Source organism: Seriola dumerili, unplaced genomic scaffold, assembly GCF_002260705.1.
Source record: "Seriola dumerili isolate Sdu_G_001 unplaced genomic scaffold, Sdu_1.0 BDQW01000091.1, whole genome shotgun sequence".
Taxonomy (NCBI): Eukaryota; Metazoa; Chordata; class Actinopteri; order Carangiformes; family Carangidae; genus Seriola; species Seriola dumerili.
Window position 1 is genome coordinate 8,366,541 of NW_019174346.1, and position 26,048 is coordinate 8,392,588.

At 40.2% G+C, this 26,048-nt stretch overlaps 1 protein-coding gene across 2 annotated transcripts in view; it reads left to right on the forward strand.

Moving 5' to 3' along the window:
- Positions 1-26,048, forward strand: part of alcam (activated leukocyte cell adhesion molecule) — a 65,057-nt gene that overhangs the window by 21,560 nt on the left and 17,449 nt on the right. For both annotated transcript variants that reach the window (XM_022745903.1, XM_022745902.1), the window contains exons 2-4: positions 21,245-21,351; positions 22,673-22,892; positions 25,263-25,327. In XM_022745903.1, the coding sequence (XP_022601624.1) occupies positions 21,245-21,351; positions 22,673-22,892; positions 25,263-25,327 (392 nt within the window). The remainder of the gene's footprint in view (positions 1-21,244; positions 21,352-22,672; positions 22,893-25,262; positions 25,328-26,048) is intronic.

A 26,048-nucleotide genomic window follows, 5' to 3' on the forward strand; every position in this document is an offset into this window, starting at 1 on the left:
GGGGGGGGGGGGGGGGGGGGGCAACTGGTCCACAGCACATCCACAGGACTTAACATGAATGAAAATACAACTTACATCCCGTATTGATTTCACAGGACGGGTGGCAACCCTATTCACCTGTTTGAAGAGCCGCAAAATCAGGTCGATGCACTGCAGAAAATCAAGTGCATTTGTATTCTTCTTCTTTGGCAATTTCAGATGGCTCTGCCTGATGCACGGATTACCATACAGCGCCAGTGCATTGCCGTAATGGCATATAGCCGCAATTGCAGTTATAAACATACCGAGTACCGAGAAAACAAGTACTAGGAATTATTAGTAGTAAATAGAAAATTAAGTTCTACAGTGTGATACAGCACACATGTAACATGGCTCAGACTGCAAAATAAAAAATAAAAAAAATTGACAAAGAAGATTTGCACTGGTGTGGCGCTCATCGAGGGTCCACTAATACTTGTTTGGGCCGGTAATTTCTTACTTTCTGTGTGTTCTAACGGGGGATATTGTTTCAAACGATGAAACAAAATTGTGGTGTTGTCTTTGATGGGACATGTCTCAGGCACAGTTTTCAGTGCACATTGCTCTGTTTTTTTTTGGACTGTAAATAGCCAAAATATCTCCAAACTACTGAAGTTGAGTGGTCTCTTGTGTTGAAGATATCTTTGTCCTTTGAGCTGCGTTCTGCTTTTTCTGCAGTGTTGCTTATTTCGCCTTAATTGCTTACTCCGCTCCAACTTCAAGCCCGTCAGCCACTGCATGCGTCTGTAAATAATATCACATGCTGGCCTGCATTTATACCTCTCACTGTGCATCCTAACTTGCGTAATGCGGACCTCTATTCCTGTGACATGATTGGCAGTTCGTGATTAATTTGTGGGTGTGTTATAAGCATGGAAATTAATTATATCAAACCTTTATCGAACATTTTTAATGTTTCTATCGAGGAAAATAATTTCGCAGTAGCTATTGCAATCGTTCTATCGCCCAGCCCTAATTGCAACCTGTAGGAATGATGAATAATTTTGTGAATGAGCCAGTTGTATTGAGTAGAACTGTATGTTCTTTCCGCCTGGAGATTTCAGATTCAGATATTTTTGGCCGAGTTAAAACTTGCAGAGATCTTAGGGGCTGATCATAGAAAGACAATTGTGGTTTAGTGCTCAAGGGCAAAATTCCAACTTGAGCACTGAACAGAGTCCTGAAGTCCTGAACACTATCTCTGAGATTTGGATTAATTTTCAAAATAAATGGGTCATCCAGGTAATGGGGAATTACTGTCTCTGTTGTAGGGATGTCACGATACCAGAAATTTAGTAGTCGATAATAATACCAGTGAAATTCCACGATTTCCGATACCTTTTTCCATACCACAGTAAAAAAAAAAAAAAAAAAAAAAAAAAAAAAATTCCATGTCCTTTTTCCCCCTTTTTTTAAAAAAAACAAAAAAAAAAAAAAAAAAAAAAAAAAAACAATAAATTCCATGTCCTCTTTCACTCCTTTATTGAAAAATACAAATAAAAAAACAAAAAACAAAGAACAGTGGCACATAGCCTTCAAGAATTTAAAATGAACAGTACTGTGCTAAAATGTAAACAATTAACTTTTATTGAACAGCATTTTAACTGTGGTTTGGAAAGTGCGAAGGCACCGTTTACATATGGGCTTTTGCGGGTCTATAATCAACCTGTCATCATCACTGGAAATAATAGATATAATAAAATGAAACAACTTTTGACACTGCAAAAAAGAACAGTGGCATGTAGCCTTCAAGTATTAAAGTAAACAATACTTTGCTAAAATATAAGCAGTAAAACTTTTATTGAACAGCATTTCAACTGTGGTTTGGAAAGTGCGAAGGCACCGTTTACATACGGGCTTTTGCGGGTCTATAATCAACCCCTCATCATCCGCCTCGAAAGCAAAATATTTCCATACGCGACTCTTGTGGCTTTTTCTTTCGACGAGCCAAGGTGCTGCAGCTGGACCAAGTTGTGTGCCTGAAGTTGTTGCCATCTTCCATTTGTTATTGCAGCTACACTGCAGCCTAGTAGTGGACGTTCCTCATCCTCCCTTTGGCAGACACAGAGCATTTACCAAAGAAACTGCTTAAATGTGTTCCGAGTCACTCAAATGTTGCCAGTGATGCAGTAATTAGTGTTAATGTTATTTTCCACATGTTTTTGGTAGATTACTGTCACTTTTGAGGCAAGACACTTTTGCACCATGAGATAAGTTGCTCATACAGTTAATGACATCCTGCTTGTGCGCAAGAAGACCTGATGCGCAAGCGGGCATGACGAGCATTCATTCAACTGCCTCCTTAAATACGATGTCAATCTTATGTTACTTTCTTAAGATAGTGACTATCAATCTCATCACGTGTTGGTACTTTTCGGTGCCTTCGATACCACGAAAAAATGGGTACCGTCCTGTTTTTCGCCATATGGCATCGACTTGGTACCGAAGTATCGGTTCTAGTGACAACCCTACTCTGCAGATCAACCTCTGTTAGGGCATGTATATGTGTGTATACATGTCTTGCTATGGTTGTGGGGACAAATTTAAGTTCAAATCCATCAGTGTGAGGTTATTTTGGGCCGGTCGTGACAGTGTCTTTTGTACAGATTGAAACGTGTGGAGTAAAGTACATGCACCAAGCAGCAGGCACATTCCAAATTTTTGCAGGAATTTTCTAGTTACCTCTTACTCTGCTGTTGGCATTGTGTAAATTGGTGGCATCACCTTGAGGATGCATAATTTCCAACAGAACAGATTGCTGTCAGTGTAGCTGCTGATTTCCTGTCGTTTTTTCATGGTTAACTCACCGAGTCTCAAACCTGAAAAACTACATTCATGCTACCCACTACATTCCTTCCAAACAAGTAATTCTATAGTCACCACTGTGCTTCATCTTACATGTTGTAGCTAAAAGCCTTTGTCTGGCCTTTGTCCCATTTTAGAGCTTGTACTGTGAAATACACTTAGGCCTGTACATGAGAGCTGAAGAGCTAAAAATATGTGAAGTTAACCACTGCTATCAAAAACTACTTCCTGCTAACACTGAACTCCGTTTGGTCTTATATTGTTCTTCTATATTGTCTTTACACTGAAATGAGCAATGTAAAACCTTTCATTATTGACACTTCTTTGCTCCCCTGTCTTATTTTCATGAGTAATAATGTGCACAGTGATAACTTTGCCTGTTTTTTCTGCTGCTTGAATCTTTTGAACTCTTGGCTCTGGTTTTTAACAAACATGATAAGATTTATGCTGCCAAATTAATTGGATTTTTTTCAAGTTACAAAATAAATTTTACTTTACAATGCCTTAACCTCATTAAGGCATTGTGGTGTAATAGGCTTTTTACCTATGAAAAAAGGCACAGAGACAAATTCTCCCTGAGTTGAAACTCCAGTTGTTTGTAATGGTGGGTGGAGTGAGCATGAAGTCACCAGTTGTTTTCAGCTTGTCATCTTTAAGCCATGTGATAAAGTGTATGACTGCTGTCTTGTTGTAATTTTTGGAGACACAACACACAGAGTGACATAGAGGGAGGTGCTAGAGCAAAGGGTGAAATGTGAGTGGAGCCTCGTGCCAGGTGACCTGTTTAACATCTGGAAAACCAAGCAATCTTTCATCATCTTCTTCTGATAATTTAAAATCAAATAAATGACACAGTCATGAAAACAAGGAAGGAGATGTATTTCTATGAGAAGAGAAAAACATACAGGCACATTAGTTTTCCAGTCAGTTGAGCCAAAAGAGTTGCTTTAGTGTTTTCTGAGATTGTCCCAGAAAAAGCCTTTTATACGCATTAGAAAATAGCTTCTATGGTGTTTGATGATAACATTTTAATCCTTTTGTTATCTGCATAGTTCCAAGATAAGGCTAAGATAGACCTGTTTCCATGGGCTGATGGGAATCTGATGAGGGTGGATTTGTCTTTCCATTCACAGCTCTGTTTTACATCTCTTTCCTCCATATCAGCGGAGCTTAGAACACCAGAGCATTAAGCTGCTGATGGAGGTTTTCTATACCATTTTCTGGAGAGCATCACTTGACAGTCTGTGTCCATTCATATCCAGTCTGATAAACATGGAGAGCTGCCATGAGTTAACTGTTTCTAGTAATGGACCTCTGCTTACTTGTCACTTGTGCCATTCACTTTCCTCAACTGACAAGTGCATGCCTATGAATGCCCACCAACATAACAGAGCATCTGCTGAAGGTGAAGATGTCTTCCTGGCTCCTGAATGACTTGTCTCCTGAGCTCAGGAAACAAATGTTCACAGTGTCCATTGTTTTTGGCAAATTATGTGGTTAGTAAGTAATGAAAGGCACTTAGGTTTATTTTTTTAACAAGAGAGACTTATGTTTGTGTCCGTCTCCACTGAGGAGCATAATGTTGTCTCTAGACATACTGGTGCATTTTCCCATACAGAATGAATTAGCCTCAGTTCTCAAGGGTACTTGGCCTTCCATCACCACCTCCCATTCCACCGCGCGATATAAAGGGCCACACAGAGGCCAAGTTGCAGCTGATCTGGACCTTTATGTGAAGTATGTGTGTTACATTTCCTGAGAAGTTGAAAAATGCCTTGTCTTGCAATGTTAAAGAAAGTGATAAATCTGCCCCTGAAACCGGATCTGCACCAAAGTTTAATGGGTTCTTTTTGGACCTGTGTCCCAACCCTCCACCAGCATGGTGCTAATCAATTCAGTACCTTTTGTGTAATCCTGCTGACAAACAAATAATCAAGTAAACAAACCAACAGAATCAGTGATACCATGACCTCCTTGGCGGAGCTAATAAGATGGAGATATTTATTCTTTCAGATGCATAGAAATTGAACTGCTCTGAATCAGCCTGTTGAAAAACTCAGAAACTGAGTCACATTTCATGTGATTTAAGAACAGTGGACTCTGAGAATCAGAAACCATAAGAACGTCAGCAGCAACAGAAACACATACGCATTGAGTTTGTCCCAGCAAAAAAATCATCATTCACTTTTTAACCCCACTCACCTTCTTTTCTAGCTTTGCTTAAACCCATGGGCGTCTCTTAACCAATCTCTCTTTCTCTCTGTCATGGCTGAAATATAAATAGTTGACTCCCTCAGACCTCATTGTGGTCTGCATTCCTCAGCAATTGCATGTAAACAATATGATAGCATGGTACAAAAGCAGCTGTAAGGAAGAGCCCCCCCCAACCTCCACCCCCTAATCTAACCCCTACACCAACCCCCCACCGACAGAGGCACTTCAGAGGCTTTGGGAAGAGCTTGTTTGACCTCCATGACCTATCGTATCCATTTAGACTCATTGCTAGTGGAGGGAGACGGAGAAAAGGTCTGTTTTGCTCCCAGCTATCTGTTTAACATTTTATCTTCCAGCAGAGTGTCTCTGTGTGTAAATATAGTCCATATTTGCATAGCCAACTTCTGTCTCTACCACTAAACTATCCAATACCTTTTCAAGCTTAGGGAAGAGACTTGTTTTTCCTCACTTTTAGCATTGCTACTCTCCCCAGGCCACAGGGATGGTGGGAGCATTTGGAGAGAAAATAGTGCCACCATTAATGTGTGCAGAGCAAAACGTATGATGGAAAAACAGCCTGATAAGGTTTTTTTTCTATCTTAGCAACCTCTGCCACAGCCATGGATGAGACATCCCCCAAGTCTTTTGACTCTGGCTCCTCCACAGAGGATTTTTGTTTAAAAAAAAATCCAATTGAACCTTACTGAAATAAATAAATTGCCATAAATACCTGATGTATCATATATAATACATACACAATCCAAGATGGAATTTAGAATACCATTAAATTTTTTTGGTTCTCTCAAAAGGTTCAACACCTCAATTAGAATCTCTGATAAGTGTTTCATGTGTTTACAAGATAAGTTCAGTTAATACTCACAAAGTATTTATGAATCTTGAATTAATTCAAAATTACCTTTCATTTATTACTCAGAGGTTATGTTGTCCTTGTAAAATCAGGCTTTTAATAAATGATGCACTGGCAACAAGTATCAGCAAGTCCGCATAGCTCATAGTTTTTAGCAATATATTTGTATATATTAGCATATTTTTTGTCGATTGATGTTTTTTATTCTACGTCTTTGTTTCATCTGACGATGGAGAAAATAATGTACACAAAGGAAGAACTCCTGGCTTTAAAGTTTACCAGATATGGAGTTAAACATCCCATCTCCACTGGCTGAGCTGAAGAAGCCGTTCTGTGGATGCAGAGCCGGGGCTAAGCTAAAGGCTAGGAGATGAAGATATAAGCCTTTTCTAACATCGATCCTCATGGGAAATGTCAACTCCCCGGCTAACAAGTGGGATGAACTGGAGGCCCTTGTGAAGAACCAGCGAGCATATTGTGAGTGTAGTCTCATGTGTTTCACGGAGACCTGGTTAAACGACAACACTCCCGACCGTTGTGTGGATTTACCCAGCTTCACTGCAGTACGAGTGGACAGAGACACCAGAGCAAGTGGGAAGAATAAAGGTGGAGGACTGGTTCTGCTTGTGAACAATAGATGGTGTAACACCAGTCAGATCACAGTGAAGGAGAAGATCTGCTATTGGGATATTGAACTGTTGGAGGTTGATGGACCGCACTGTGTACCGAGGGAGTTCTCACACATCGTCGCCATTGTTGTTTACATTCAACCATGAGCAGAGCCTGCAGTTGCGTGTGACGTCATCCATGAGACCCAGCACCCTGATGCATTCATTGCAATATCAGGGGATTTTAACCATGTCACTCTCACCTCTCACCTGATTGGCTTCACTCAGTATGTTGACTGTCCCACAAGGGAAAATAAGACACTAGATCTGTTGTATGCAAATGTCAAGGCCTACACTGCTTCAGCTCTACCACCACTTGGCAGATCAGATCATAATCTGTTTTTTCTTCAGCCTTCCTACAAACCATGTGTACTGAGGCAGGCTTCAACCACCCGCTCATTCAGGAACTGGACCCTCGAGGCCAGTGAGTGCACTGTTATGAGTGCACAGATTGGAATGTACTGTTTGAGTCACAGGAAAATTATAAAAGCAAGGACCCTGACCTTGATAGAATGGTTGAAAGTACCACAGAATATATTACCTTCTGTATGGACACTGCAATACCAGAAGGACTGTACACTGCTTTCCAAACAACAAGCCCTGGATCACCAGTAACATCAAGACCCTCCTCACCCAGAAAAAGGAGGCCTTCAGGGATGGAGACAGGGAGAAGCTCAGGTGTTTGCAACATGTGCTGAAGAGGAGATTAAAGCAGGTGAAGGAGGACAACAAAAAGAAAGTAGAGAGGAACTTCAGCACAACAACACCAGAGAGGTGTGGAAGGGGAAAGGACCATCACTGGCTATAAATAGAAGAAAAGCCAGGCAACATCAGGTGATGTGGACAAGACCAATGAGTTCGACCTGTTCTACAACAGGTTTGACACAGCCTCACCTGTTCTCTCTCCCACTGCTTCAGCTGCAGCTTCTCCTACGGCATCTCCTTCACAACCTGACACTGCAGCTGCAACTCCCTCCACACTGGGGTCAAGTCTCCTGTCCTTTACAGCGGAGGAGGTGAGGGCGGAGCTCAAGAGGCCAAGTCCTGGGAAGGCAACAGGCCTGCATGGTGTTTGTCCGAGGCTGTTAAAGGACTGTGCAGCCCAGCTGGCTGAGTCTCTCCAGAGGATCTTTAACTTAAGCCTTCAAACAGGGAGGGTCCCGGTCCTGTGGAAAATATCATGTCTTGTTCCGGTACCTAAAGTAGGACGACCGGCTGAGATAAATGACTACAGACCGGTGGCGCTCACATCACAAATCATGAAGACCCTGGAGCGGCTGCTTGTCCACCTTCTTAAGCCACAAGTTGAACATGCACCAGACCCCCTACAGTTCACCTACAAAGAACATATTGGAGTGGATGATGCCGTCCTTTAAATGCTCCACTGGGCCCATTCTTACTTGGATGAGCCAGGTAGTTACATGATGATTATGTTCTTTGATTTCTCAAGTGCATTTAACACCATCCAACCCCCCATTCTTAAAGACAAGCTGTAAGGGATGGGGTCGGATCCCTGCTTCACGTCCTGGATTGTGGATTACCTGACAAGATGACCACAGTACGTCAGGCTGGGTATCTGTGTCTCAGGGACAGTGATGAGCAGCACTGGGGCTCCACAGGGGACTGTTCTGGCTCCGATCCTGTTCACCCTGTATACGGCGGACTTTAAATACAACTCTGAGTCCTGCCATATCCAGAAATACTCAGATGACACAGCTATTGTGGCGCATATCAGGAATGGGCAGGAAAAAGGAGTACAGGGATCTGATGATGGCCCTCAGTGAATGGAGTGACAAGAACTACCTCCTTCTGAACAGCAGCAGGTGTTTTTGGGAATGAAGGGAATAGGGGAATGAAAACATGAAACATCCTTCGCCTCCAGTCCCGTCTGATTTGTAGCAGAAGATTGCTGTTTTTTGGCTCACTCTTCTGCCTGACTATAGCATCAAGTGAATGTCATATTCTCCATGACTTTCCTGTACATGTCCGTAGTGCTCTTGAGATCTCACACCAGGTGTCACAGTTAAGAAACAGGTTTTATGCCATTTTGACTCCTTTATTTCTTAAGCACAGATGAATGTATTTCAGCAGCATGATATAGTTGTGAAATACTGGCAACTTGATTGTTTAACAGTTCAATGTTGGTACAAGATGCATTTGAAAATTCAAGGACTTGGTATAGGACCTCCCCCTCCTCACACACAACCGCTAACAAATGAGTGTGTATGAGTGTATTCATGACATATGTGCTAAGATAGTGTTATCTAGGTAGGCCCAGGGGAGTGCTAACTCTCTGTGTCTAGCTCTGTGTGTGTATGTGTGACAGGTCTACTTTGTAGTGCCGAAGGCAAAAGCGGAAACAAACACCGCTGCCTTATCACCCCCCTAGTACCTCCTCTAAACCTTGCCTGGTTGCCCAGTTGCCTCTACACCTCAGACCAAAGAAAAGCCGCATTGTTTTGTGCAGAACTATAATGATGTTGTTTAATGGAGTGTGAGGACAAGCAAGTACAGTGTGTGTGTGTGTGTGTGTGTGTGTGTGTGTGTGTGTGTGTGCGTGCGCGTGCGTGCGTGCGAGGACTGGATCAAAGCACTTATTGAGCCTTTAAAACTTGGTTTGAAATGGGACCAAAAAGGATGGTGGACTGAAGTAGGAAGAGAAGAGACAGCCAGGCAATGATAGGGCTGTGCTGTGACACCTGCAGTGTTGGGGGAATCTTTCACAGAGGTGCAGGCGGAGCTGCTCTCAAACAGGGTCCAGACAAAGTGCACGCATCTGCAAAAGAAACAGTGTCTATGCGTGAATGAATGTTTCTCTCTGGGGGAAAAAAATTCCTCACATCTCTCTGATTTTACCACATTGTGTAAAGATTTGTTTGTTTTTAAATATGGGAGCACAGGTTGTGTGTTGGAATCTCAGGACCATTTGATAGGTGTGCAGTGTACCCATACAACATGTGGCATTATAATTTCACACTGATGCTCACTCACCCTTTGTATTGTTCTCTCTCGCTTCCTTTCTTTCAAATAGCATATAGTGTATTTTCCAACACTGTTGTTGGTGGGAAAAAGGAGGCAGCGATAGGGTGGGATTACAAAGTGGATTCTGCTCCAGTGTCAGCCTCAGTTCATTTTGCAGGGCTTTACTTTTGATGCTTGAAAGTGGTACTTCCAGGGCATTACACTTCACTGTACAACTCTTTAATTAATGACATGACACTGAGTCAAATGTAATTCTGTGATGCTCTTCTTATTTGTGAACTGTAACAAAGAGACATCTGTGTTTCTAATCTGCTCATAATCAACATGAAATGCATTGCAGTGTGCTTTAAATCAGTCATTAGTGTTATCTGATGTCATCTGCTATATCTGATCAATCACTACTCACTCTGAGCTGGATGAGGTTGCATGCTTTGTGATTTCTGTATGGCTGAACAAATGAAATTAAGGACTCATGCAACGGGGTTTAGGGAAGTGTTACAGTGTGTGGAAGCTTCTACAGGCCTGTGTCTTATGAAAGTATAATTTTGTGCCATGACTCAGGGTTAGGTAACGCTGAGGGTTATCCATCGTTGGTACTGAAGCCTTCTTAAAATTAGATCTCCTTCTTCATCATTAATCCACAATGAATGAACAGTGCAACTGCCTTTACTTTTCCCATCCTGGTGACTCTGTCTAAATTTAACAACTTTTCAGACTGCTCTGCATCTTTATAAAACACCAGAGACGTTGTTTCCACAGGAACAATGTGTTCATTCCCACAAATCTGTATGGCTGTATGGCTGTTGATATGCACTACATCCTTGTCTAATTGCAGCACTAAATGTATAATTAATATATTCATATGCAAATTCAGGCTTGACATCTTTTGAGAATTCTTTTGCAGCCATTAGCTACTCTGTTTCTGCAAAACTGTTTGTCACAAGTAGTTTAAAGAGTGTATTTGTCAGTAACAGAGACATGTCATTAAGTCGTCACGTTTTAAATTGACCATCGAGCTTTGGTGCTGATGATTGCTCTCATTTTCGCTCTGTTCAGCTATTCCGACAGACACAGGTGATATGGGTGCTGACAGCAGTGAGACAAAGTGTAGCCAAAAATAAAATGAAGTCTGTCTGGTGAAGAAGTGCCTTGCTTTTATGTATTCATCAGATTGCAAAAAGCGGATTTGAATGTGCAGACTAAATTAGACTGCTGAGAGCAGTTTTTCCTTAATGGAGGTCAAGGCATGTGGTAGTATGTGCAGTGTATAACATGAAGACATCTAACATGTTGCCAGTCCTCTCTTCACATGTTGTGGAATACTCATACTCAGGGGTTGGTGCAGTGCTTGCCAGCTATGTTCATGAGTGGGATTTGAGGAGCCTGCCTTTTGTCTCGTCTTCTGTAAAGTATCTACCATTATCATGGATTGTCAAATGGAGGTTGTGTGCATGTGTGTTTGTGTGTATGTCAAAGGAAGGGCTGCTTTACTTAGCTGCAGATTAACAACTGCTAATTAGCCTGGTCCATAATGATCTATAATAATAAGGCAGAAAGAGCTGCTCTACTCAGTGATATGCCGCTGATAGTCTATCATTTCGCTTAGTGAGAGATGGATGGAGAGAATGATAGAAAGGGAGGAAGCCATTACTGACTGGTGAAAGCCGGTGATCTCTCTCTCCCCGGACACTGGCTATCACAGCAGACTCCATCCTCTGACGTACCCCTCCCACTACCAACTCTCCAAGGCCCTGTTGTGCTTATCTGTGTTCGTAACTTAACACACTGCACTTACTTGCAGACCAGACATATGTGTGTGCTCATAGAGTTCTGCTTAAGTGCTCTGGCCCCATGGTTTCTATTCCAGTTATTCAGGGGTTTGCTTCCTTTTTTCTGCCTCATCATTTTCAACAGTGGGGGGAGATTTGAGGGAACCTGTGACTGAGAACAACGTGGCTAATTTCGGTGCTGATGTAAAACACTATGACAACAGATGTTTGCCGATGTGGTCAGCTTATCTTAACTGTAATACACAGAGCACACACACACTGACCCGCGGGGCAAAAGTCAAGATCAAATGGAAAATGAGTATTTAGTTTCATTTTCATTCTCTGAGGACTCTTTGCTTTGCTTCCTGTGCAGTTGAACTCACACCAGGAATGAATGACTGTTCCTTCAAGGTGCATGATCATACCACACACTCAAAACACAATTTTCTGTGTTAAAAGAGGAATATACAGTTCATGTGCCACCATCTGCCATTTCTACTGTATTTGCTGTCCTGCCCATTCTTTGCAAAACTTACAGTTATTGATATTAAACTGCCTTCGGCATGACACCTTTTATTTTTTTCCATGTCCATGCACAGCTCAGTGAGGTTTAAATATCTTAATAACAAGCAGCATTGCTAGGAGGCTGTGGAGAGAGCATTTGGGAGGTGTGGGACTAGTGTTGTAAAAACTGGTCCAGTAAATCCTTGACAGCATTTTAAGGTATATGACATTGTTGGCATAACTTTATATGCATGTGTATGTAAGAAAGATAAAAATAAAATTGTTTCAGGGCCTGCTGGTGACCATAGGTAGTAATTTAAACTCTATCAGAGCCAGTGGAATCCACTGGGACTCACCAGGCCTGTTCTGACCTCCTCGTTGGCCTTGTTCCTCTTCTTCAGTTCCAGCTGGCAACGAGAAGACATGCTGACTGTTAAAAGATTTTTTTTCCCGCACTGCATGTCATAAAACCTGAGCTTCCAAAAGGAACCTCATGCATTTCTCTGTAATGGCAGCACTAGACAGATTTGAATAATGAAAAGTTAACCAAAGTGCATTTTAGGACTGTCTATGTTCCCTTTTGTTCCCTAACCCTGCTAAGTGTACTCAAGTTTTATTATGCTTAATATTCCCCTGCCAGCACCGTATCAAAAGGATCTGTTTGCCTTAAGTTTTCATTTAGCATGTCTCAGTATGCAGTGATGGTGTTTCAAAGCTTTAACTGTCAGTTTTTGCAGGTGAGAGGTTCCTAAACCAGTGAGTTGTTTTCGCATTTATAGCCTGTGCTGGAATGCAGTGAACTCAGTGTGTTTGAAATAGAGAAAACGATGTGTAAGGGAAGGAGTATGAGCAGAGGGTAAATACGAGCCTAATTGAGTCGATCCTACAGGCAGCTATTAGAATTCAGCATCTGCCAGATTCTTTTTTTTCTTTTTTTAGAAAATGATTTTATTAGAAGTGTCAGAGCAGAGGTCACACTCCCTCCTGTTCATACAACCCCGTGATTCTCCACATGAGACCTTTGAACCCCATCTTAGACAAATATCATCAGCTGTGGGGGATTTAACGGTTTTCTAGCGTTCGGGAACATCCGAGTCTCCCTCGTTTATGTTCAGACCTCCTGCTCGCATTTTTGTACCGCAAGAAAGGCTGTGATTAGCCTGCCTGGGTTCTTAAACTCTGTGTGTGGTGGCTGGGACCGGTTTCAAGACAGTGGTTTCAGAGCTCCCACTCAGAAACAGATCAAAGGGTAGAGTCCACCATGAAAAATGATTCCTCGACTTGTTTACAAACCGAAAATATTTGACTGCACATGAAATTCTTTCTCTTTATAGTGGAGTCCTAAATACAAAGGGTGTGGTCTGGGATATTCATTTGACTTTGAACTTTGAACTATATTTTCTGTGTCTATGAGAAAACCTCAATGAGTACAACTTCATGGTCACAATTATAAAATATGTCCCTAAAAATAATTGTGTCTGAAGGATTGTATTATTGATTAAGAACATGTATACATGTTTGCAACACCTTCTTTAGCTATATTGACATATAAAAAGACTGAAATCAATTATTCCTGTGGGTGAGGTCTGCTAAAGTGCTGAGCACACTAAGAGGCTGCACTTTACTGAAGGTTTTGTGTTCCTCTTTAACAATATGAGGGACGATGTAGAGGCGAGGATGTGTTGCTTACATGGCCTTAACAACGAACAGCAAAAAGTTTAACTATATCAGTGATGTATAAAAGCAAAAGCTTTTGTATATTGAATTGTAGTGAGATAAACTGTCCTTCACAATCAAAACAGACGTTAAAAGAAATGAAGCTTGGTAATATGAGACTATGGAGGAGGTTTACATTGGCACTTTAGTTCAAGTTTATTCCCTTTAGCTTTCCAGCAGATCGATGCAGATGATGCTGCTGGCAGATATTATGCATTGATGTACATGTGGAGTCTGATTGCCGTATGTTCCGGCAACAAATTATCTGTTAAGTGGCAGCAAGCAAATCCAATATTGTAAGTGACCCTAAACAGCTTGGCTGTAGGCCTCCTGAGTAATTCAAAGGTGTTGAGGGACCCTGCATGTGGTACAGGATTGACCTCTTCAAGTCTGACACTGTATCCATCATTTACCTGTGGGAGTTATCCCAAATCCTTCAAGTTTTAACCTGACTTTCTTCAGTGGGGAATCTGTAAGCATCTCAAGGGAAAAGACAGAACATCGAGATTGAAAAGCAGGATTAAAGATTTGTGCGAAAGATTTTCTTTATAGCTGTTAAATTCAGAATTGTTTTGCAATCATCATGACAGCTGAGATTAAAGATGTTTTCTTTCCCTACACTGGCTGTCTGTAGAGTAATTTCTCTTGCAGCTCATCTTATCAATATGCCATGCTGTGTCTTTCTGGAGGAGGGATACATTTGAATTTGTTAAAAGTACAATGCTAAAAGGAGGATTTATTTCTGAGGAGAATTAAGCAGTCTCCATTCAGAGTTTGCCTTATATTTAGCAGAAAAACTCAAATTAAAATGTAAATTGCAGGACCAAACACCTCCCCTAGCTGACACAGTGCTAATGTGCTGAAACCCTAATCTGATCCATTCATCATGCTGGAGCTAATTACAATCTGCTCACTTTTACTTCCTGGCCCTGGCACACTGGCTTGTTTTCAATTACATCTCCCAAAATAAGATTACAGCTTGCATTTTTATTTTGGGCGAGGAGGGCTCCATGGATTCATCTCCACCAGGTGATGACCATTATGTGAGTGGAGGAAGTGGAGGCCTCTTATTTTCCACACAGTGTTGATGGGGTCAGGAGCTCAGAGTGGTGAAAAAAACTGCATCCTCACTATACAAATTAGATTAAAAGCCCTGTCCCTGGCCAACACTGTGCCGTACTCTCATGACATATATGATGCTGGGATCCTAAAATACAGTACAAGTCGAGGTTGCAGTGCACTTACTTCAAACTGTGCTCTAAAGAGGTTTTTTACCGTGATAATTTCTCCTTGGTTGGCTGAGGTTTTCATTAGTTCCATGAGAAACCTCTCCTTGGGCCACATCATTAATTTAAAACCGAGAACATGAAGACTGGGTATGGCTGAGATATTGCTTTAAGGTGATCACTATCTCTTTTGATACACTCTTAAAAACAAATGTTTCAGCTAACTGTTTCTGCAGATGCTGTTATGACTAGTAGGTATGGTTGTAGGAACAGATCAATGTTCAATGATCAATGAGGATGTAGCTTAATATCTCTGTGAAAGGGAGACAGGGAGACCACGCATCACGTTGTCTCTTTGGACATAAAAATTGTTAGAAAATGAAACGACATTTACCTTGAAGACAGAAAAAGATCAAGTCACCAACAGTACCACACCTGGAATTTCATTATTTATCAATTAAAATGGAGTTGAAATGAGTCACAATGGTAAGTTGTAGTAATTACCAATATTATTCTGTCACCACAACTTATTATAATTTTGTTTGCAATTTAAATAGTTTAACTTAACTGAGTTTGTAATGTACCTGCGCCCCTGAATGATGTATTAGAGTGGATGTTCAGGTTGATGCTGTTGGCTCCAAAAGTAGTGAAGAGGAGCAACATAGAAAACCTGGTTCTTGGAAATGTATTGGTGGACATAATTGTAATTGTAACATCAGTTTTGTCATGGGGATTGGTTCAACCTGTGGAGAGGTAGCTATACTGGATCTATAAAGCAGGGTGTACAGTAAGTTCTTATCAGTGTTATGGATAGGTGACCTTTTGTCTGTTATGAAGCCCATGTGAGTAACATTCATGTATGAAAACTGATTTTCAATTTCATACATGAACGACAGGACATGTTACAGGTGACCCAGGTAACAGTCACGAGCAAGAATTCAATTTTTAAGCTACATCAGTGTAGCCGCGATAACAGCAGATAATCAGTTTGACCTGATGGAGATGCAGATGGGTTTAGCCGTGAACAGGGACATCTTTGTCTCTTGAATGTCATCTTACCTCATATTCACATTTTCTAGCCAACAGTAAGCATGTCAGTCTGCTCATTCTCTCAGTTTAATGTTCATCATTTAGATTTTCCTTTAAAGTTTCTGAAAATCTGCTTTAAAGTTTTTCTCTGAACATCAAACACTGAATAAGCTTCATCAAGAGTGCGTAGCTGTGGTTGGTTTAGATTGGGCGGACAACATAAGCAAACAACCCCACAACTCTCATTGCATTTTGATCCAAATGTTGGTGAACTCGGAACTCTCAACTGTATGCCGTCAACAGCCCTGAGCGGACACATTATGTTATCGGGTTGTACGCCCGTTCATCCATCCCATCCTCGTGATATCGCAGAAATACTGTGGTGACAGTTTAAGTCTTCTGTGCTGCTGGGGTGAAGATGTGTGTGAAGCCTCCACATTTTAGAATTTGTTGCATCTCTGCAGCAACATCCACATTTGAAGCATTGTCTGACATCAGAATCAGCTTTATTGGCCAAGCAATTCCTCAATGAACTCACACACTAATACAGTTAAGACACAGCAGAACAACAACAGCAAAGCTGAACAAAGTCAAGTCTAATCAGTTTCATTTATACATTCCTATATCACAAATCAATCTTTCAAAGTCTTCACTACGTATATTTCTGAGTCTGGACAGACATGAACCCCTAGCTGGTAATTGTAGTTGCTAGTTTACAAAAAACAAATGCAGAAATCTGACAAAAAATTTTTATGTTCAAGTATAGTAGGAGCCCATCAATATTACTATAAGAAACAGATTTTCGGTGCATTTTCAAATGAAAATCCAACTGGGAGAGTTTGAAAGACAACAGCATTTACCAGCCAGCAGGGTGTAATGAAAAGATGCTTGTGAGTCATTGTGGGAAGTGTAGGATACAGTGTATTAGGAGTTTAGAATCATTCTAGAGACTAAAACTCATAATATCTCAACCATTAAAAAATGTCTTTGATTAATCCCCAAACTTGGATCAGTAGAAATCTGTGGAGTACAATTTAACAATGCTGTGTGCAGCCAGGCATTGTGTTTTATCTGCTATTGCCCTGTACAGCAGCAGTGCCATAACTCAGGACACATGTTACAATAACAGTAGGTGGGAAGCAGGTCTGAGCCCTGTCAAGAGGAAGTCTGTGTTACATATCTGGTAACAGATGTTGTGTGGGAGAAGTATAAACATCTCCTCCTACCTGCATATGCTGCTGACACAACCAGTGTCAACAGACAGCAGGATTACTACCCCCCCCCCCCCCCCCCCCCCCCCCCCCCCCCCCCAACCAGGCTGCTATTTTTAGCAAGCCCACCATCTGACTTTTAGTCTGCCTTTGATCACTGCCATGGCAGAAACCCTTCTGATGACTCATGCAGATAGGCTGCCATACACTGGCAAAAACAGGCTCACTCACACACTCATACACACGTTGTTTGGTGGGTCATGCAGAGCGAGCCAGGGTGTGTTTAACACTAACCCAATGTGATTGGTCAATTTAGTTCATGAGCACAGTAGCATTTTGTGCAGATTTAGTGTGTCTTTCCTGTGACATTCAGTATGTTCAGAATGAAATCCTTCATACTCCCTGGGCTTGGGTGTTGGGTCATTTTTCAGGAGGGATCTGGTGGAGCGAGGTGGTGCACTCAGAACTCCAGTTTGATTTGGAGGTTATGCTTGACACAAGGAATCACATTTCACAGTGACAGCTGCAAGCTGGCATGGTTTTGGGCTATATTACTGGATATAAACAATGTTTGACTTGCTAATAGTTTGACTGACTGGGAAGAAATATTGCACAATGAAGTCTTATGCCCCTGCTATATCTTCCCCTGTGAGCCTTGTTCACTTGTCTCCTGTCGTCACTGACAAAACAGACCCCCAAGCATTACTATTGCTCTTACTTTACTGGAAGCATTGTGGGAAATGTTGATAAGCGGTTCCACTGCTGGATAAGGTGGTGGAGTTGTAGTTCATTCAGTAGATATTTTTATTATGTTATTAACCTTATACACATGCATACAATTGCAGTAAGTTCAAGTTCAAAAACATGAAATTAGTCAAAATACATACATTGCTCTTCATTATGAAATACTAACAAACCAATGTTTTACTTTCATTTAAAATCTATACTTCATTTGCTTTTCCTGTCTCCTTTTCAGTTTAATAACATGGAGTCCTCTGAGGAGGCTTGAGAGGAGTTCATGCAAACATGTCAAAGGCATTCACTTTGGAGTGTCAATTAAGGTGCTTTTGTAGTGCTGATGGGTGGATGAGGAAACCCCAGACAGGCCTGTTTTTACATCCACCCTGGAACACATTGTTCAGCTGGTAGATAAGCGCAATTGTGTTCGAGCTGCCACAGCAAACAAATACACGCCTTCAGGGTGGAGAGAATTGCAGGTAGTTTTTGTTTTTTCTAGTGGAAAGCAGTTACCAAGGGAGGCAGGAAAAAAAGGCAGCTGTTAAAAATCCGAAGCAGCTTTGCAGCCAGTGCCAAACCCCGCTGATGGACTTGTGATCTCTGGGAGAGGAGAGATTAAGATAGGAGCAAAAAATGGAAAAAGTGGTTTGCAGTAAAGTAAACCAAAAATAGCCTGTTCTTTATATCCACATGCCCACTATCTCCAGTAACTGTGAGATCTAATATAATGATTCCAGCAGGATCATTCATCATTGGCAGAGACACTGACGGTGTACCGTAGCCTTTTTTTGTTGTACAACATCTGAACGTCACTCAAACACGATGCATATCCCAGTGGATCTGAGACCACAGGTCTTGAATGACATATGGGTTTTACCTAAAGAGATGAAGTAGACAAACAAACACCTTAGTCTTTGCATCATTTACACTGATGTCTGAGGGGAAAAACTAATTAAAAAAACGACCCATGATCCAGAATTGAATTAAACACAGTAATAAAATAAATATGATGATGAATTTAATAGGAAACATGTTCAGAACTACAGTGAGGTTTGGTGCAGATTTTTTGTGGTGTTGCAGCTCAGTGAAATCTGTTTTAGTCTTTTCTAAAGAGGAGATGTGAACGGCAGTGTGGTCACATTAGGCAGAAAAGGCCTGGCTGCTGTTTGTTTTGTATTATTTGTATAAAAAGTGTTTGTCCGCTGTGCTGTTGCCCAAACAATAACCACTGTAGCAGAAACTGGGTCTAATTTTAAAACTTGGTCTATTGCTGAATTCGTGTGTGTGAGGCAGTGCACATGTTTTCTTTTAAAACGAAATTGAGCCACACTGTTCATGATCTGATGAAATAATCTCCAAGTTTCATCAGATTTTTTTCATGTATGTCAGATACATTTTATCAGTTCTTAACTTTCTATAGTTGCTTCTGATTTAGGTCAACAAAACAACAACTCAAAAACAAACTGGCTCTTTCGGGTCCTGTGGTTGTGGTTTAGACTGATGAATTGTCATGACCTTAGTTTCTTTTCTTTTGTCTGATTGATTTGTCTGAATTTTTCGGCTTTGATTAAATGCAGAATCCAGTGATTAGAAACTAGGAGAAAACAAACTGAACTGTCTCATACCTCCTAAAATTAGAGAAGCTATTTTTTTTCTTTTTCCCCACTTTGTTCTTTCTCCTCTGTAGGTAGGTTGTCATAATTAACCATACAACTCCAGTTCACAGCACAGTTCTTCAAAAATGTTGTGTGTTCAAAGATGATAAATTTAGCTGAGTCTTTGAGCTGAATTCCCATCAGAGAAAACATGTTGCTTTTTGTTTTTTACAATCTTCTTCACTAAACCGTAACTAGTGTTGCACATTGTATACATGTCTGGTTTAATTTGAAAGCAGCTCTGTGCAAGATTTGCTTGAAATGTAAAAAAAAAAAAAAAAATCAATGAACCTTTGTGTTATTGGTAGTTCAAATAATTTATATATGTCTTCAGACATTCAAACGATTCTGGCTGTGAATAAACAGAACTACAAGTCAAAACTGGCTTTACTTATTATATCACAAGCAATGGAGGAATTCAGTACAGCGTTGATTTTCTTAGGATAAGGAAGGTCATGTACTCACTTTCATGCAGACACTGTCAGATGTCAGATAAGGTAAACTTGGAAATTAGCTCTGTTTATAAAATCTAAGTTAATGAGGCCAGAGAAAATGAATCTATGCTTTTGAATTGAGGCATTATGTTTTGCCATTTGAAGTTTTTTCTTAAATACTTTGCTTCATTATTGTCCACTGTATGAACCTGTAACAGAAACTGATAATTGTTACCTCCACTCTTTTTACCTGTGTGAAAATTTGTACCAAACTTGGTGGAGGGAGGGGGATGGGCTAGGAAAGTATCAGTTCAGTTTTGGTGCAGATATGGTGAAGAGGGCAGATCCAGGAATTTTTTTATCACTTTCCTCACATCACATTGCGATATTTAGAACTTGATGGAGGGATGCGTTGTACTGAGCACTGTTCTAGTTGTAGTTAAAAGTTGATATGAGCAAAAGTCTGTGTGAAAAGCCAGGCCTGAGGTTTGGCACTTCACAGCCACTTCGTTAGCAGCTGCACTTGCTATTTTTCTGTTCTCACCACTCTGGAATGACCAGAATCTGAACCACTTCTTGTTCAGCTTGTTTAGCAAAAAGCTCAAAGGGAAAGAGTTGGACCGTGGAGACCTTAGCATCCCTCTGCTCTGCTCTGACCTCTATGCATCCATCTTCTCTCCTCCCCTTTTCTCCCTACTCCCACATTGCACATGACTGGGCTGTGCCACCATAGCAACTACTCCAGAGCTCACTCACTTTTGTGGACAGAGGAAATGCTTTTGTGATTGTGTTGCAGGGCATATGGAGGATCGAGCTTGACGCGCCCACTCCAACCTCTCACACCTCTGCCACTGAACTTATTTAGAGGCATGCTTGAAATGTGGTATTGTGACATTTGGAGTGACAACATAGTGCGCAGCTTTATTCACTTTGTTCTCACCCAGTCATTGTAAGACACTTGGAAGGAGCTGCCCAGTCTCGCCACTCTCCTTCAGGATGTCCTAAAACTCTGGGATCTTGGGGATATGAACCATGCATTTTGTTTTACTCTTCTGCTCTTTTTTCCCCTCACTGCTGTTCAAAGGCTCCAGATCATGTGATCTAAGACTGCTCATCACATAAAAGTGTGAAAACCAAATTACTTTTATACATGCCTGATAACATCCTGAGACTGTAACATAGCTCTACTGTAGGGTTTGGGTTTTCTGGGAGCAGCAGTCTCAAAGTAAGGGAGGGTACGTGATGCTCATTTCATGGGTGCTGATTTAGCCAATCAGGCTCCAAACAGCTCTGTCAGAAACCTGTGACTGAAACAAGCAGTGAAGACTGTTGCCCTCTTCAGTGGGTCTTGTGACAGTACAACATATTTTTAACGGCAGTAACAGTCTGTTGTCTTCTGTGTTACAGTGTGGGGTACAGAAAGTGTGACTGCTTTGTATGGAGAGAGCATTGTTATACCATGCAATGATGAAGCTCTGGCACCAGAAGATCTGATGTTCATCAAGTGGAAATATGTAAGTCAAAACTGACACTAATCATTGTCTGTGAAAAGTTTAGTGATTTCTCAATTTCCCAAGCCAAGACTTTCTTTGACATGGAGAAAGAGGGAAAGCACCATATGAAATGATTTATCTCATCTTTGGTGTACGTGGCTTGAGCCATCGCAATAACTGCAAAACTGAAATATCTTGCTAGAGACAAGCAACTGCCACAACCATATCACGTTCACGCCGTCAAACTACAGTGCAGAAAATAACAAACTAAGATAACTCCTCTGTGATGCTCAGACATGAAAAAGTATTTTATTTTCAAGATTCAGCAACAAGAAAACGCTAACAGGGTGTTAGCTCCTTCACCACAACAGCCCTTTATGTGGCTACTCGTTGTCACATCAACTTGTTTACTAATTTATCCTGGAAGAATTAGGAAGACCAAAGACTTTTCAACATTTTTCTCTTTGAAATATAAGGAAAAATGTAAAAGGAATAAAAGAGAAAATCAGAAAAAAATGCAAAGATATATCTCCATCTTTGGATACACATACACAGTGGGTAAATCTGCCATAACTACAGTCACCCATTGTCACAGACAACAAATATGCACAACTGTATACTCACAATAACACATTGAACATAGGGTCATCATTGGACATAGGGTCGCCCCCCCAAATTAAATTCACCTTTGATGCTCAGAGTCAAGTGAATATCTAAAAGATTTGACAGTTTTTTCCTCCCCTCAAGTAAATGAACTTGAGGGGAGGAATGAGTTTACAATGTCTCACACTGTGGTAGTGTTCAAGTGATGCAAGGTCAGACTTGCTCTCATCTTTTACCTCTAATGCTCCTCTTACATTTAGTTTGTATTAGCAGAAGAGGACAACAAAATCATTATTACATTCTGTGTATACCATGATTATATAAGATACAGTACATAAGATAAGTCCCACTGTCCCTGTAATTTTTCCTCATCCAGAATATCTTTCATTATTAAAAAAGGGCACATGCAATTTTCAAATACCAAAGCATAAAAAAGATTATTCACATGACATTTCACTAAAAACTGACACAATGTTATTTAACAGTGTGTGCATTGTCTGAGTAACATTTGTTTTTCATGGTGTTACAGCTGTGATCTTAGGATCTTACTGTAAGATGTTCTGTGGAGGTTTGCCTGATAACAGGTTTAACACTGTGTCCTCGACTGTTTGTACATCTCTGCAAACTAAGCCAACTATAATTATGTTTGAAGAATAAGAAACTGTGATGCACAGATTTACAACATCAGCACACCTTTCTGTCCTCTGTGTCTCTTTTTTCATCTGTTCTCTCGCTTTAGGAAAGGGACGATGGAACTCCTGGCGATCTGTTGATCAAACAGGCTCGTAGTGACCAGCCCACAGTTCAGGCTACAGACGGTTACGCCCAGCGTATCAGCATCAATGACAAGTTCAGCCTGCTCATCACCCAGGCCTCACTTACAGACCAGAAGACCTTCACCTGCATGGTGGTGTCAGAGAGCAACCTCATGGAGTTCCCTGTAACCGTTGTTGTTTACAGTAAGCTCATTGTCTAATTCACCAGTTTATTTTTATTGATATTTTTGAGCAGTGGCTGACATGGACGACATTATACCTGTACATATAACAGGTCTTTCAGTGACATCTGTGATGAGTTACATCTCAGAACCGCATATGTAATGATCATATTGCAGACTTCAAGGTCAGTGTCTTTACTTATAGTTTATAATGTTGATCGCAGCCATGAGTATTTGAAACAGATATTCACCCTCAGCCATGTGTTTTTTCTGGGATTTTGTCCAGACAAAAGAGCAGAAGATCACCTTCTGCTCCAAAAATGTTTATTATTTTTTTTCTTTCTTTGCTAAAATGGAAAAAATAAAGGGCAGCCATTATTTACCACACTGCCTCCAGCATTTACCCAGTCCCTGAATTACACCTTGAACTTATTTCAATATTAGACTCTCAACAAATCATTTCATTTTCTCAGTGTGGCTTTGCCATATGTCATCCCACCATCTTCAGATATCTCCAGGCCCGAGTCTCTCTCATCTAATTAATCAAAAAATGATCAATCAGCCACGATATATAATCATTCCACTTAATGACAGGCAGTAGGAAGATCTGCATTTTTACATGGAAATTCTTATTCCTGTTGTAGCCTATTTTTCTTTTACAGTCTAATGTTTTTTTTTCTCTTAAAAAAATGTAAACAAACAAAACAAAAGTCCCTGTCAACATACAACATGTTACATAAATGATCTGATAATTCTCTTTCACTTGAAGGTTCAGTGCCATGAGCTTTTACATTAAAGTTCATGTATAAAAGTAATTTAATCTGATAATGTCGAACCTTTAACATTTAAGTAACACTTCAACATGACATGAATCTGAAATGATCATCTTTGAGATGAAAAGATCCCTGTGATAAATGTATCACTCATTTATCATCTCCTGTGCTCAAAGATTTTGAAATCAGTTAAATAAACATCAGTGCTAGAAATGAGCCAAATTATCTTATCGCTCTTCAGGAGATTTTACCTTTCAGTCATAATGACTGTGTAGAATAGATTATGACAACAATTAACATGTGAGCAGGAATAAACCGATGGTCCAACGTAATGTCTCATCATTTTATGCTTGTACACTCTCAGACATGATTAAAAAAAAAAGCAGTATAATTCTATCAAAGATGAAATTGATTAGAAGATTTCTTATTTTCATAGTGAGAGACGGAGGTGCCTGTCTCATCCTCACAATAATCATCGAGGCTTTCAGGTGCAAATTAAAATTTTAATATCAGGGAGAACGGAAAATACTCCTCTTACACCACATTATTATAGATTATTATACATTATTCTATATTTTATATTGTTACATGTTTTCACAGTGACACTGCTCCCTGCGTCACATGAAGTGACAAATGTTTTGTGTATTTTGTTACATAACAATTGTAACTTAAATAGACAGATGAATGTTACTGTTTGTGTTACATACAGTATCTGAAAAGAGCTGTTGATGATGGCACTTTAGTAAAATAGGTAAAAGATATTGGGCTACAAATATTATAGTCTTGTAAAATGATAATATTTAATCTTCTTCAAATGAACAAACTAATGCAGACTCATCAATCTCATCATCAATTTTGTGAATATTTTGGTGTCATATCCATTAAGTCATTTATATAAACATAAAACCATTAGCACTGACTAATCAACCAGAAACAATTACATTCGTAAAGCTTATTCAGAATTAAATGGGTGACAGCCAGCTTGGTTTTAATTACAATTAAATCAACAATAAAACTGTTATCCACTGTGGATTTGTCCCTTTAGGAAATACAGTTCAGAATCTGAGTTTCTCTCCCCGCAATTCACTTCAATCACTTACAAACCCAAGGGTGAAATAGAACATGAAGAGAATAGCTCATCAGGCCTGAGAGAGAGTCTTAGGTAACTGGGGGCAGGGTGGAATAATGTCCAACAGCTTGAATATTAACAATGCAACAAGTTTGCAGCTAAGAATTTATATTATTGGATTGTCTATTGAAATATTAGTTCATACATTGAGATTTTTTTTCTGTCATTGTGTACTTTGCTATTTTGATGCTTTGGCAACATTGTTTTTGAAACTTTTATGCTAATAAAGCACATTTGAATTGAATTGGGTGGGAAGACGCTAACGCTAACAAACATAAGCTGCAGCTTCTCATCGCATCTGGTGCTGAGCGTTGTTTCCAGTGGTTAAAGTGAAAAATGCCCCCGGGGGCACATCGTATCAGCCAATTAATTAATTATCACTAATCAATGTTAATTCTTAGAGTAATTGAATTTAATTGAATTGAATTGAATTGAATTGAATTGAATTGAATTGAATCTGAAGCCTGATTCTCTCCTACTTTGTTTGCAGAGAAACCATCGTCAGTTCAGATTATGGACAAGTGTGAAGTGTTGCAGAGGGACAAACTAACAACGGTAAGAGTCACTGCAGCCTTTACTTTGTAGTCATTGTAGTGTGCTGTATAGAGGAGGTGCGAAACTGTCCTATTACACCACATGAATTCTGCATGGAATCTGTAGTGCTCATGTAAATATATAAAATCTTTATCCACTCAGAAAACTGCTGTTTGTCAGTTGATTAAGCTTGTTTTTTTTTTAGAAATTAATTAGCCTGTTGTCCAATTAGCTGTTTAACAAAGCCTAAGGCAAACACATCTTTGTGTTTAGGAGCAGCGAATCACTGTGTGACCATTTCAGTCTTTATAGACCGACTTTTTTAGCTTTAACTGAACAAAGGTCACTTGTGGTTACTATAAAAAAAAAGCTTTTTCATGAAAAACCACAAGAGATGTTAAAATGTGACAGCGTTTGGCTCTGAGCTTTAAGAAAAATGCGAACGTTTCAAATTCAAACTAATTAAGACTCATAGTTAAACAGCTGGCAAGAATTCCTGTCCTTGTTTTGCTGTTTCTGTTGTGTCTCAAATTCACTCTACTTTGAGAATCTGTTGGGAAAAAATATGAAAACTGTTGGAAAGCAGGGCTGAATACCCGCAGCGGTCATCTGCCTCCTTTCTCTAGCAAGCAATGGACATTTCTTCCACAACATGTGGCACATACACATTTATTATGGATCAAGTGAGTACTGCTGCCTCCATTGGTATTCCCACCTAAAAATTCAAGTGCTATTGAACAGC